This window comes from Nelumbo nucifera, chromosome 5 (genome assembly GCF_055504915.1).
Source record: "Nelumbo nucifera cultivar China Antique chromosome 5, China Antique-T2T, whole genome shotgun sequence".
NCBI lineage: Eukaryota > Viridiplantae > Streptophyta > Magnoliopsida > Proteales > Nelumbonaceae > Nelumbo > Nelumbo nucifera.
Window position 1 is genome coordinate 19,789,483 of NC_142653.1, and position 15,311 is coordinate 19,804,793.

Here is a 15,311-nt window from a genome sequence, read left to right on the forward strand (position 1 = left end):
TACCCTAGCAAGCGAGATGGCATTTGATTGATGAGATAGGCAGCACATAACACAACATCTAACCAAAAACGTTTTGGAATGTTCGTGTGGACAAGTAACCCATGAGCCACTTCAAGGAGATGGCGGTTTTTTCTTTCTAAAACACCATTTTGTTGAATTTTGGCACAAGAGCTACGGTGGATAAACCCACACGAAGCAAAAAACTCCGTGAGGTCATTGTGGAAGTACTCTTTCGCATTGTCAGATTGGAAAATTTGAATCTCCGTCTGAAACCGAGTGAATATCATGCATTGGAAGTCTTTTATAATTTTTGGCACTTCATCTCTGGACCGCATGGGATACTCCCATGTATATCTGGAGTAGTCATCAATAAGTGTAATGAAGTATTTATAGCCAAACTTAGATGGTAAAGTAACAGGGCCCCAAACATTAGGAAAAGGAAATTAGATTTATTATTTCTTGAAAAAAAATGATTTCTACAATGTTTGCTCTACTAACAAGTTTGACATTTAAATTCAGACATTGGCATTGCTTTAAACAAATCTGGAAGAAAGACCTTTAGTGACTCAAAAGATAAATGACCCAAGCGACTATGCCATAAATAGACCTGAATCTCACTAGACTGACTTGTAGACTCAATAACCGCAAGACTAGCTTTGTTCTCCAACATGTAAAGACCATCCACCATACGACTTCTACCAACCATCTTCCTCAAGTCCAAATCCTACAGTACACAAGAAGAAGGGAAAAATGTCACTAAACAATTTAATGAGTTTGTTATGCTACTGACAAAAAACAAATTTATAGGCAATTGTGGAACATGTAACACATTAGAAAGGATAAGTCCAAAAGGAAGGGATACAGTGCCTTGACCAGCAATGGTGGAAAAAGAGCCATAAGCTAATCTCATTTTGTCCCTACCAGATAAAAAGTGATAGGATTGAAAACAATTTGACTTACTCGTCATATGATTTGAGGCTCCAAAGTCAATTATCCAAGGTGAATCTAGTGAATAAGATGACACATGGAAGGTAGTGGTAGAGTTACCATTACCTGAAGTAGATGCAAAGGAAGTTGAGGCAGGAGGAGTAAAATCCATCTGGCAAATTGCCCTCCCACACAACTCCAAATGGTCACAGAAAGAGTTAATGATATCTTCCCGGGGATCGGTTCCAAGAAGGCTGGTAGTGGTAGATTGCTGAGACTCCTGAGAGGCTAAGTTTGCCATATTGAACTTTTTTTTACCTTGTTGTACCGGCTTCTTATTCTGATCTGATTTCTTACCCAACTCCTGAGCCCACTATGGCTTCCATGGAGGTCCCAACATGTATCCCTGGTATGTCTAGCCTTCTGACAATGAGTACACCATAACTTATCCTTATCATCCACTTTCTCCTGGAAGTCACCCTTCTTAAAAGAATTGTTGCCTCCTACACCCGCACTCCTTTTTTCCACTAAGGGAATTTGCTCCCCTCTGAGTTATTCATCACATTCCACGTGCTCTCTTCGGATTGTACTAGGGCATACACTTCTTGTACTGAAGGAAGATCTTTACTTCCTAATATCTGAACTCTAAGAGACTCATATATTGGGTTCAGCCCCAAGAGGAAGGAAAAGACCTGTTGCTAAGAAACTAGAGACTTGTAGGCCTTAGCATCAGCATCACACTTCTAGTCTATGTTCTGATAGTGGTCCAGTTCTTTCCATATCGAGGTCAAATTTGAGAAATATGATGAGAGACTCATTTCCCCCAACTTACAAGTAGAAGAGGCCGCTCGCAACTGGTATATTTTGGCATAGTGACATTGCTCTAAATAAGTAGATTTTGCCTGCTCCCAAATTTCAACAGTTGTTTTAGCCTACATGAATGTCTTACTGACCGGAGGCAGAATGGAAAGTAGCAGCCATGACATCACCGTGCTGTTTTCCCGATCCCACCTATCATGCTCTGCACCCTAAGACTTCAGTTCTTTGGTTTTACCATTAATATAGTCCACCTTCCCCCTAGCATTATGTACAGTTTAATTCCCCTTGACCATTCTAGGTAATTGAAACCATCAAACGGTATTACAGCCATGGGGAAGCTCATATCAAATCTTCCACTCACTCCACCTTGATTGGAAGGCCCACTAGACACTAGAATCCTCAGATAACATGATATAAGATCTGATTTGACAGTTCAGTTCAGTTCAGTTCAGCCACAGTTCACAGTTCCACGGGAATCCCAGTTTAGTTCAGTCAAACAACAGATATTAGGAACACCACACACATAAAAGGAGACAACTCAGGAACTAGGCAGCCCTTATATATAACCCTTCATCAACTACTTGAGCACACATCCACTATAATTCCCCAAGAGACATTAGCAAACCACTGTCATACAATCACAGGTCATTCAGACCTACACCACCTAGTTGTCTGGGTACAAGAAACAGGATCACCCGATCCACAGTTCCAAAAAAAACACAGTGATTGCAGGTCATCCAGACCTCTAAAACCCACTTACCTGGGTACAAGAAAATATCACACGATCCACAGGATTAAGAAGATTTGCCTTCACAGCATCAGAGTTCCCTTCTTTTACGGTTTTCTTGGCACACGACCAAGAAAGAAAGGAAGAGAACCTAAAAGAAAGCCCTCCAGATCAGTTCAATCCACTCCCTAATCAGATTCGATCCACAGTAGAGGAGGAACTTAGAGATTGAGGAAGAAGAAACTGAGAAGACTTTGTCGCACTGCTTCTAACCCCAGAAAACCTGCTCTGATACCATGTTTTCTAGGTTGAACATATCAGAGAAACAGAAAAGAAAGGAGAAGAAAGGAAGAGAGAGAAGAGAAGAGAGACGAAGAGAATTCTGGGATCAAAAAGTTATGACTGGCGGCGCCAGTCATTAGTATTTATATTAGGGCGTCCCAACTAATAATAAAAGAAAGTAAGATTACAAGAATGCCCCTGCGGCACTAAAGAACAGAAAAAATAACAAAGAATTAATTAATTAAATAAGGAAACTAATTAACTAACAGATTTCAACAATTTCAATTATTTATCTATTGTTTTGATCAGTAACTGTGAACATATTTTATTGATATTCTATTTGATAGTAGCATTGTATTAATATGTGAAATAGTAAGACAATTTGTACGCAATGAAACAGAATAGGAAAGAAAATCCAGGGATAAATCAAACATTTCTTTTCTCTTTTTGATAAGTAATTTCAGCTACAAAGCATACATCATTGAGCACAGGCAAGGTTGAGTTGCCTGAACCTCTAAGCCCAACCTGATTTTTGGTTACCCACCTCACGCACAATTACGCAGAAAAAGGCAGCCCAGCCAAACACTCGAGCAGTTTTATTTTAAAAATAGAAGAATACATTTGTTAGAGAAAGCAGAAAATGGATAAAGTGAATAAAGGACATGAAGAGAAAGACCATAAAATAGACAACTCCAACTTGTCCACACTCCACACCCATAATAGAATAATAAACACCTATCTTGAAGACCTAGTTGAAAGGTGGTATTTTTGTGTCTTAGTCATGAAGGATTTTAGGAGAACCATGAGATCAAGTTTACTAATCTGTTTTCTGTTTGAACAACAAATTCCCCAAATGCTTATTTCAGAAAAAAAAAAAGGAAAATGCCTTTCGTTAATTTTCTGAAATTAAAAAAAAAAAGAATTTCCCATAAAGTTTCTCCACTGCATGCCATTGCAGAACTGTTGAGGATTTTACAGCCTTCTTACTTGTTTTTATTTATTATTTGTTTAGTTGGTAAGTGGGGACCACGACCCATTATTTGGAAGTTATTAGAATAGTGTTTTTTATGTTTTTTTAAGCTATTTGCACCAGCCGCCCTATTAAGGGCATATTTGTCATTGTACATACTTTCTAATTAAAGTGTAAATATCAATAGAAGAGGGTGGCCAGATTAAGATTGCCTTCTCTTCCTTTCTCCACTCTTTCTCTTCTTCTTTCTCTCACAAAAATCTTCTTCTCTTTCACTTCTTTCTACAGTTTTTTATTTTCGGCAGATTTCCACTCAGACTTCCCTTTTTTTGTTGAAAGATATAAAATAATGTATTGTATTGGTCGTTGAAAGGAAAAAAGTGACTACTTTGTATATTCCCTTTGTACAGCACCCAGCTGTAGAGGCATTTTTTGCATTTCAAAGATCAATAGAATACATTACTTTATCATTGCAGGTTTCCCATACTTTCAAATAAGAGATTGAGTACAAATACTTCCAAAGCTAACCAGTTAAAGTCAAAGACTTGGATAATTCATAACGAGTCAAACTGCATTTCCTGCTAATATTGATTTATCATCATGGGTCAGGGAGCAATTTCATGCAAAAAAATCTGAAGATCTTTAGTGACTACTGACTACTCCCTATAGGAATTTCAAAATCCACAATTTTGATGGATTTTACACCTAGACTCTTCTGTCAGCAGGGAACAGTTTTTTTTTTTTTTAATTAAACAGCAAAATGGTAAATCATGAAACTGCTGCATTGGGGCCCAAAACCCCTCACCCTATTCATCTTATTCCCTAAACTAAGAACAGTCTCAGCTCAGTTCTAGAGTTCCATTACATGGTAAGAATCAAAACCTACAGATCTGATACAAGAGACTGTATAGTCTAACAATGAGAGGCATTTTTTGGACTCGAGTCTGCTCTAAACACTCCTCTCATTTGCATTCTCTTCATCTATATAAAATGGTTCATCTTACTAAACTTCATGGTAACTGATAAAACAAGGTTCATATTACTGTCAAAAAGGAAAAGGTATAAGAGGCTGTGTACACTAAGAAAAGATTTCTTTTTTTTGTATATATAACATTCATTAAGGCTCAGTTTGGGAAGAGTGCAAATACAAATATGTACAATGCAAAACCTTGTATACGGTATTTCTAATACCTTGTATTTGCACTCTACATATTTGTATTTGTACTCTTCCAAAATTGAGCCTAAAAGAAAAAAAAAGTAGAGTACAAAAATTAGATGATAAGGAATCACCTGAGAAGGAAAATAACAAAAGCAAACAACACAATCACCCTTCAACAATATCAATCATCCAATACATTCACCCCATAATTCAAACAAAAAATCTCTTACAACAAAGACCAGTTCTATAAATCTAAAGCAGCCAATAAATACCATTTCTAACAGAAATTAACCACATAGAATTCCCAATCAAGGTACAAAGCCATACTCCAAAGGCCAAGACCTTTTCTTATCACATCTCAAAGCACCATGCACCCACCTCTCCCTATGTTGAGCTTCAAAGTTTTCCCCTGATATAAGGGTGTCTCTTCTAATAAAACCCCGAAGTTTTCTTATTGCCATTGTTACTCTATTCCCCTTTCTCACTTCATTTAACACAATCCCCTAACCACATTAAAACCCCTCAAACACCACAACACCTTCCATGTTTGATGTGTCTCATCTATTCCTCCTATATCTCCCCTCTTTCCCCTTCATCATTAGGTTCATATATGTTTAACAACAACCACACCCACTCCTGACACCTCATCCACTATTTTGAAACACAGTGAAAGGGAAAAATTAACCTTTCTGTCCCCCACCTCCATAAACAGCTTTGGATGCCACACGATAACCCTACCCCTTGCTACACCCACAGCCAGAATTTCAACCCATTCCCCAATATTCAAACCTCATACTTCATTCCTCACCCCCATATCGAAACTCTGTAATTTAATTTTTTTTACAACAAAGTTATATTATCTTATTCTACCTTACCTGTTACCTCCTTCTAAAGTTCCTTAACCCCATAAATTCCAAGACAGGATCCTCCATGCCCCAGTTCAAAAGTAATAAATTCTCCATTATAACTTTTCTCCCCCCTCCATTGAAAATTAATTGATGAAACTAGAAAAAGGATTAAAGGAAAAATTAGGTTTGTGGATAAATGCATTAGAAACAAAAAATTTTAAAATAAGGACTAAAACAGAATATAAGCAAATATAAATCTAATAATAGTAGAAGTGCAAATCAGGGTAGACTTAGGATTTGAGACCAAGAGATAACTCAATGTGATCTCACTTGTTATCTTGGTTCAATAATAATTCATAACAAAGGATAGATTGAGGAGGACGTTTCCCATAGAATTAGAGCAGGATGAACAAAATGGAGGGGTGCATCCAAAGTCTTATGTGAGGTGAATACCACGTCAGCTAAAAGGAAATTACTATAAGACAGTTGTAAGGCTAGCTATTTTGTATAGGGCAGAGTGTTGGGCAGTTAAGAAGCAGCATGCCCAAAAAAATGAGTGTAGCAGAAATTCTAATGCTTAAATGGACGAGTGGTAAAAACTAGAAAAGGGCATGGTTAAAAATGAAGTCATATGAAGGAACCTAGGAGTAGATCCAGCCTCCAAGAGGTGATATAATGAGTGAAAGTAAATTGAGATGGTTTGGTGACATGCATAGAAGACCATTTACAGCACCTGTTAGGAAAAGTGATCCGTTACAAGTTGAAGGGGCTAGAAGAAGAGCTAGGAGCAGACCAAAAAGGACTTGGGTGCAAATAATAAGAAATGATTTAAGCACCCATGATTTAAAAATAAAGATGGCATTGAACAGACAGATGGCGAAACAAGATTTGTGTAGCTAACCCCATATAGTTGGGACAAAGCTTAGATGATGGTGATGTAAATTTTCTCTCCCCCAATTCACCAATTCAAATCCTTCATTCCCCTATCTCCTATCTCCTATCTCCTCCTAACCACACCACCAGAACTCCCCTCCCCTTCCCCTTCAAACCCTCCTAATCCTTCTCAACTACACTGATCCTTCTTCCCCCACGAGTTCCTACCACTCTTTCAACCTTCCCTCTTCTGTCTCTCTCCTCTAACTCCTTAAAATCCTTCTGGGCAAACACTTTACCACCCAAAATAAACCAAAATATTTACCAACTTCCATTTCTTTTTCTACCATTCAATTCTTCAAGTTGTTGTATAAAGTAAACATCCTCTTAAAGAAAAATGTTTCATGTTCCATGATATTCAACAAATATAAGGAGGACCCAAAATCATAGACAATAAATTGCTAAATTTTATGTTATATCTTAAGAATCATGCAGCTATTCACACATCCCTCCTTTACTTCACATGGAATGAACTTGTGTCTCAAACTTAAAAAGGTCCATAATATCAAATAATACCTTCAACAACTTACCCCAGGATCAACATGTTCAGAACCTAGCAAAGGACTCATTATGTGGAGAGAATATAGTTGCCCAACATTCTCCTTTGAAGTGGATGACAACAGGTCATTTGTATCTTTCCACAGAAGGCATTCTTGGACAGAGAAAACTGAGGTACCATTCATGGATTGGGATATGTTTTTGGGAGCCTTTTGGAGACGTATTACTTTTCCAACCTATAACAGTCAACCAGAAGACAAAAACTGAAAGTGAATAGGATAGATTTTAGATATGAAGTACACTTGCCCACAGAATTTGAAGATTGTAAAGCACAAGCAGTTCATATACATACAATATACATAAACAATTATGAATATAACTTTCATAAGTTGGGTAGAAAAAGTGGGATAAATATATATGCAAACAGACAAGGATGATGAAAAGAAAAACTAAAAAATTAATAAAATGGGGAGATATATACAAAGTTAAGAATCACAGGATCATAAATACAAACATTCTATTCATAGGGAGTAGGTTCAAGGTATCCTTGTCTCTTTCAATTTTTTGCTTCTCCCGTACCAACCAAATATTTCAACTTTCAACGGTGAGCAAAATGGGATAAGCATGTTTATAAAAAAGCAAACCAAGTAAGACTCTTCAGTTACTACCAAAAAGGACCGTCTCACAAAGTTTATGTACTTGAGAATGCATGCATCAAAGAAGGCAATAAATGTGACATATATGGAATGAGTAACTTGAATGTTACTAAGAGAACAGAGATAGAAAAAACTTCAAGAAAAGTGATTTTGAAATGTCATGATAGAAGCAATGATTTGTTAGCTAGGAGACAGGACCGCAAAAAGTTGAACTTGTGAAGCATTTTTTCAAAGAATGATTGTTGAAATAATTGTACTTCAACTTTCAGAATCTAAAGTGGATTCATTAGAGGGATGTTACCAGAAATTGAAATGAAATCATTTCAGGACTCGAGGAAAAGTTATGTGATGAAAGTGAGAGTCCAAATGTTAATAAAAAATTAAATTAAACAATTTGGGTTTCCAACAGCCCCATCAGCAGATTATGTCAAGCTCAAGTATTCCCTTATGTGGTGCTTAGATTGCAACGGAAAAGGAAAAGCGAGATGGAAATAGAAACCAGATTCTCCAACTTACCAGATTCTGGGTTTGGATGAAAAAACAAGTGCCAACTAAAATCTGGGAAGTAGCAAATATTAGGCGTATTTTCTTTCTTTCTGTTGGAAACTGGCTTCTGCAGTCAGTGAGTCATTTTGCTTGTGCAAACCAAAATCCAATCCAACCCCGTCACATAGGGCCTGGAATAGGTTCTAGATCCAATAATTGGATTGCTTCCAACTCTGGAGGCCTGATAATAGCTCTGTTGGTACTGAGCATAATATGTCTTGGCCTAGTAAAGACTCATGCTAATTTGCTATCTTTTTTTTTGTAATAAAATAAAAATCATTAAGATAAAATTTAACATTTGGAGGAATCCTCGGTTGTTTAGCCTTTTTCACTAAATGATCCAACTAGCAGAGCCGCTCCCTAATATCATATTAGCCCTATAAAAACAATCTTGTATTGTTATTATGCCTAATTGAAAATAATCATCCAAGTTTTTAATTTTTAAATTGGAAAGGAGACTATCAAAGAGGTTTTTTTTTTTTGTCAAAGAGGGTTTATTTCAAACACATGGCAATTCCTTTTATGCAAAACTTTTTTCCATATAGAGGATAAGGAGGAGGAACATGGATGCTCCCTTTGAGCTAGAAACTTGCCATGTAGAAGTTTCTTGAATCGTTTAGGGAAGCTTGGTAAACAACCTGATTAGGAAACTTGTTCCCACATGCTTACATATAGGGATTGGATGTTTTGGCTCAGATCTGGGGACACAGGGCTACTAGATATGGTTTGGGTTCCTTGTAACTTACCATCATTGGATGGGTCCCACCACCTATGTATATAAAAAACAAGCATGATTATATGTCTTTAAATCAAATTCATGCATTTTTTTCAAAACATTCAGAAAGATTTAAATAGAACTTTTGACAACCATCCAACTTTTTGCTTCAAAATTTGGCATTTTATTTAAGAATTTAAGCTGATTTTTTGCACAGCTAGTCTTCAAGGTAGGACACAATATAGGATGGGTCCTGATCAACATAATCTATGATGGGTGGCTCGTAATAAGACCACAACCAGTGATAGGTCCTTTGTCTCCATACCCAAGCTTTGTCATATACATTTATGACATTTTGTGAGTTGATTGTAATCAGTTATAACGTGATAAGGTTAATAAAAGAGTCCTTGGACGGGTGCAAAATCGAGTGGACACGTGGCAAGCAAGATTGTTGTCACAGGCAGGGCGTACAACTTTGGTGCAAGCGGTGGCTCAAGCCCTCTTTATTTACCAAATGACCACGGGTCTTCTACCTAAAAAAGTCTTATTGAAAATGGAGGAGACGAAACGAAGCTTTTGGTGGCATGGAAGAAGGAAATTCACTGCAATTGCATGGGCAAAGATAACCAGTCCTAAGGAAGAGGATGGGTTAGGTTTAAAGTCTATGGAAGAATGGAATAAAGTCTTACTGTTTAAACTGTTATGGAGATTGATGAATGAGAAAGAAGCATTGTGGGCCCGAGGCATACGAGCAAAATATTTGCAGAACAAAACATGGTATGATGCCAAGCCGGCTTCGAATCATTCACTTTGGTGGAGAAGTATCTTAAAAGTAAAGGAGAAGCTGAAAGATAATTTCATTTGGAAGATAGGAGGTGGGAAAGATGAAGAACCATGGGTACCATTATTACCGGAAGGCATACCCAAAGGGAGAACAGAGGACCAACTCCAAAGACCACGACTAGAAGTAAAAGATTTGTTAACAGATCAAGGCCTTTGAAATAGAGAGTTGGTGAATAGATGGTTTGAAGAGGAAGAGGGTGAAGCTATCCTAAGTCTGTTACCCAGTCGAGTGCAAAGTAGTGATCAGCTACCGTGGAAGCCAGCACTAGGGGGACAATATAGAGTACAATCGGCCTATAGAAGTCTTTGTGGACATGGCCACAATTCCCCTTAACTAAAGATAAACTATGGAGGAGGAAACTAAGGAATGAGAAAGAATGTGAGGTGTGTGAAATGAATGAGGAAACAGAATACCATTTGTTTGTGGCATGCCCTTTTGCCCGCGCCATATGGTTACAAGCTGGAATCGGTTTTAACCCAGAATACTTCAGCGAGAACTCATTAATGGTGATAATCAATGGATGGCGACAAACATTAGAAGGGTTGAAGGCGGAAAAAGCAGATCTATTGAAGAAGTGGGCAGTTTATGCAAAATTTATTTGGGAGAAGCGCAACAAGCTAATATTCAACGGTGAATCCATCAACCCTTGTCACTTCACCCATGGAGCCAGCAATATTTAGCAAAGGTTGGATGACAATCCAACCACACAACCAAACAACACAAATAGGACGCAACACCAAAAACATCTTAATGTTGATCCTGATTCTTATGTTATATCACTGATGGATCATCTGTAAATCATCTTGTAGCTTCTGCAGCCTATGTTATTATATCTCCTCACAACTCTTTTGTTACAGCAGTAGGATGCAAATGTAAAGCTCGACAACAGTACATGTAGAATGGTGGGTGATAATCCACGATATGCACAAAGCTCGTCAACCGGAGCTGTGTAAGCTTGTGATATGTACAGATGCACAAAACATTGTAAATAGTATGCACACAGAGCAGGGTAAACTGAAATTGAAATGGGAGGAACAGGCTATGTGGGAACAGGTTTACTTTTTGAAATCCTTTTTTGCTAAGTGTATCTTTTTGTATGTTCCTAGAGCCAAGAATAGTGTGGCGCATGAGTTAGCTTCTAGGGCTAGATTGTCTGAGCACAGTCAGCTGGAATTTCACGATGAACCTCCGGACAGGATGAGAAAATTATTTTGCACTCATCCTTCCCCAAAGGAGCTTTGTAACCTCTCTAGGTAAGCAATGAAAGCTTTTTATTGGTTTGCCGAGCAAAAAAGAAAAAAGAGTCAGTTCTGGACCTGTTACTAGCATCTGGACAGCTTTACTGAATCTGTTGCATTTTGATCAAAAATTCTGTTGCATCCACCTTTACTGAACAGCTTTCTCAAATGACACAATGTCCCATTACTAAAAGCAACGAAAGCTTTTTGTATGACAAGCATTGCTCCAAGGATTTTATTCTGCTTGGGAAATTGGGATTTCACTGGTCTGTCAAAGCCACTATACTACAGGAAAGGCTATTTTGGGAATTCTAATGAAATAACAAGTGCGTTTTAGTAAATAAACAGTACTTTGCTTAAAGACATAAGAGGCATATTCCATCAGAGTTCAGACCCGAGAGTGAATGGGACCCAATTAACCCACAATTGGATCGAGTTTTGACATTTTTCCTGAAAATTGTTGCGCCCTCTTTTTTTTCTCTTTCTTCGTTTGGCGAACATGTTAGGTTTGGACTTTAGGAAGCGCATAAGAAGAGAATCTTGATCTTTCTCCTCACTGAAACTGAATGAGCCGTGCTCCTCGATGGCAATCTCTTTTTGTGTAGTGCTTTTTAGCTTTCCTACTTCTTTTTGTATGTTATAGGCATTGACCAAGTTTTTAATTGGCCATTTGCCCCACTTTTCAACTCATTGATATTGAGATATTTATCATTTACCATCATCAAAGATGAAATCAAAAGCACGGAATTTAATCGAACGGTTGACGTACAAAAGAAGGAGATGATCCTTTGTAAGCAAGCACAAGATTAGCCGCTCCTTCGCCTCTGTAAATCCAATCCGCTGCATCTTTCTCTTCCAAAACCAGTTCCGTGCATTCAGTCGGAAGCCTGCAAGCCAATTCGATTGTCCTCATCATAAAGAAAGAGAAACAGAGTAAATAACAAACAAAATACACAAATAAACAATGATTCTTCGTCCTTAACCTCGAAACCTCTTGCATCTCCTTCCGAAATCAAGGAGCGATGAAGATTTCACTTCGTGCTCAAGAAAACCCTTAATTCCTCTTGCGCCGTAGAGAAATTGACACCAATCAATTAACAGCCCAATCCTAATATAAACACGACATGAAGAAGGGAAATTTAGCACAGCGACCCCTCAGAAGTCAGAATTCAGAATTCAGAAAGTATAGAGAGTGAGAATTAAAAAAAATAAAAAATAAAACCTGACCTTCCGTATTCGTGTTGCTCTTTACTCTCTTAAGACTGTACTGCAAAGCGAAAATTTTCTCTACCTTTACGTTAATTACGCGGCGGGGATGTGCTGTGGGACGTTGTGAGGGAAAATCTTGTGGGGGCTGAATTGAACTCGGAAACGGTAGGATCGCGTCTGTTTTGCCTCTCTGCACAGATTTCTGTCCACCCAATTAGGAAGAGACAGCTGTCCCTAAACATGAGATCTCCTACCCGCCTGCGAAGGTAGACACGTTCCCTACGTCCCTCTCTTCCTCTCGATGGGCTACTCCGTCGTCTGCTCTGGTTTTAGAACTTCATCCCACTCCAGAAATAGAATCACCATGTTCTTCGAAATCCCACTAGTGGAAGAAGAAACCGAGGCAGGGATTTCCGGTGATTAGAAAGTGGGAGGCAGATTTTATGTCAACTCCATGTCCGGTATGATGGAGCATTCTTTGTCAATCGTTGAATCAATCCATGAAGGGGTCGCTGATAGCGTTCGAGTCTTTTCACCAGCTGAAGAACGGTGGGTTTCTTCTCCAACGGGATAATGGTTGTTTTCCGGTGAACCTAGGTTGGAGATCTATGACTAAAAAACTTAACACTACACCCAGAACTCCAGAAGTTAGAAAGGAGAACAGACCAACAAGCACAGCGAACGGAAAACATTTTTAATACCAACGACACTCACAAGTTGGAAGGAACAGACGCTGAGATCGCATTACCTAACTAACACAGACAAGTAAGAAAAGAGCTGGATACAGAGAGAATGACTGGCAGGAGAGAGAGAGAGTCATAGGATAGAGGGGCCGGAAAACAGACCACCCTATCCCGGAAAAAAAAATGACGGATTATTTAACGTTTAACACGTTTATCTCAACTTGCACCATGTAGCTGGTCGCGGACTCGCTCACAGTAGGAACTGTATCATTTCTTCCGCTTCTTCGTCGGATGGGAAATTGGGAATGGGTGAGTGTATTCGATTTCGCAACTTCGCATTGCCATCGACCTCCGATAGACTTGAAGTCTTGAACGCAATTTCGTAGGAAGCCTAACGATTTCACAGAATCGAAGTGTCCTAATGGGGAAACTATAATTTATTGTCATCACTTTTTCTAAAATTGTCTTTCCCGTATTAACATCCATATCCACATTTATATATCTATCAATCATTGTAGCGCGACTTGGAAGGAGAAGATGAAGGAACACTCCAATGCTTAAGTTAGAACTCGGTGGAAAGCTAGTAAAGGAAAATGAGCCAAGAGTGGAGATGCACACTTTTCGATTACCAAAATTACCATTGCCCCTTGGAAATCGGGATCTTTATATAATGAAGCTCTGTCAAATCGGGTGTAACCGCCTTTGATTCTCTACTACAGCCGTTATTCGCCAGACTGATTCAATTGATGCAGGTATCCGTCACAGAGTACGGTCCTGTCAGTTGAAGGATGTTGTGCAGAGCTGGCATGCACGACGTCGCCTAACGTTGAGACGTGGGCGCAGTCCTCTGGACTGGCAGGTACTGCACCGCCAGACAAGAGACGTGGGAGCAGTCTGACAAGCACGGTCTTGTTGGACAAGAAGTTTCCCGAAGACTCTGGGTTACTCAATAGCGAGCTCCTTTGTAACGAGCTCCCTTATAGCGAACTCCTTCGTAGCGAGCTGCTTTGCAGCAAGCCATTCTGTAACGAGCTGTAGCGAGCTGTTCTGCTGGGGTTTCAGCGAGCTCATTACGCCGAGTTGTGGCCAATCTATCATGTTGAGTTGTCACTTACATTGAGTCATATCCACGTGTCCCTTAGTTAGGAGGTCGGGTCAAATCACCCTCCATCAATTGCCCCCCACTCCCCGGGCTAAGAGTCTTACTCTAGCGCAGGGAGTTCATGAAGTGATGGGTGGATTTGACCCATTATTTAAACTAGGTTGACTTATCGCATGATGTATACGCGGGGATGTCAGGTGATTTCTGGATTTTTCGGGCGCCAAAAAATGCGCCAAGCTGCCTTCAATTTCGAAAGACGTGCAGCCAGCTTTATTTCAGTCTCGGAGGATGTGCAACCGACTTTATTATAAACCGTTGGTTTTTTTGGCATAGTGGCTATAAATAGGAGGGCCCCAAGCCTCATTTTCTTTATGCCAACTTGCCTTGCTTTCAGTTTTGAGGTCACGCCTTCACCTTGTTTTCTCGAGCTCTCCCCGTTTTCGTCGCTTTCTCAATTCACTTTTCTGGTGAGTCCTCTACTCTGTCCAAACAATGTCTGGGTATCCGTACTACGGTGGCTTTTCCCGAGATGGTAATCAGGACAAGGTCCCCTTGAGCTCGGGGGGAGCTTGGGGGTTCCCTAACAGGCTCCGGAGGTCCGAGAGGCCTCCGGTAACTCGGCTTCCACTTCCCAGGGTCGGGAGCCGGATAGCTTCGACCCTTCCTCCATGTCAATGGAGAGGCTTTGAGCCCTATTCTTTCAGTATGACCACCCAAGGGATCTTATTTACAGCCTCCCATCCGGTAACTATCCTTGGGAGCACGGCCACGACGAGATCGTGATCTTTGAGGAGCAGCTCATGGCTGGTCTCCGACTCCCTCTACATCCTTTGATAGTGGAGGTTCTTACCCATTTCAATGTCACCATAGACCAACTCCACCTGAACTCAATCAGGAATGTGGTTGAGACAATTTCTCTGTTTTTTGAGTATTGTCTTCCTCTCTCCCATGATATCTTTGCCATTATACTATCGATCAAGAATGCCTCCCTCGGAGCCCCTCTACAAAGGCGCTCTTATTACTTTTCCCCCCGTCCTGGTTTCAAGCTCCTCCACGAGCTGCCAAACAGGATCTCAGCCTAGAAGCGGGGTTATGTTGTAGTTCGCAACCCCGAGGGGTGGCCCTTTCCGACCTACTGGAGGGCCGCCGTTCAGG

General features: G+C 39.7%; 1 protein-coding gene across 12 annotated transcripts in view; it reads right to left on the reverse strand.

Annotated features, from left to right (window-relative positions):
- LOC104595636 (inositol-pentakisphosphate 2-kinase-like) overlaps positions 1-13,459 on the reverse strand; it is a 33,183-nt gene extending 19,724 nt beyond the window's left edge. For 6 of the 12 annotated variants that reach the window (XM_088888744.1, XM_088888743.1, XM_010256458.3 and 3 more), the window contains exons 1-5: positions 12,390-13,459; positions 12,146-12,270; positions 11,932-12,049; positions 7,196-7,399; positions 608-724 (exon numbers count right to left, since the gene is read on the reverse strand). In XM_088888744.1, the coding sequence (XP_088744870.1) occupies positions 608-724; positions 7,196-7,399; positions 11,932-12,049; positions 12,146-12,162 (456 nt within the window). In that variant the 5' untranslated portion in view covers positions 12,163-12,270; positions 12,390-13,459. Of the gene's footprint in view, positions 1-607; positions 725-7,195; positions 7,400-8,335; positions 8,670-11,240; positions 11,386-11,931; positions 12,050-12,145; positions 12,271-12,389 lie in introns of those variants that run through there. The other 6 variants (XM_088888746.1, XM_088888745.1, XM_088888747.1 and 3 more) reach the window with 3 other exon arrangements.
- Positions 13,460-15,311: the final 1,852 nt, after the last annotated feature.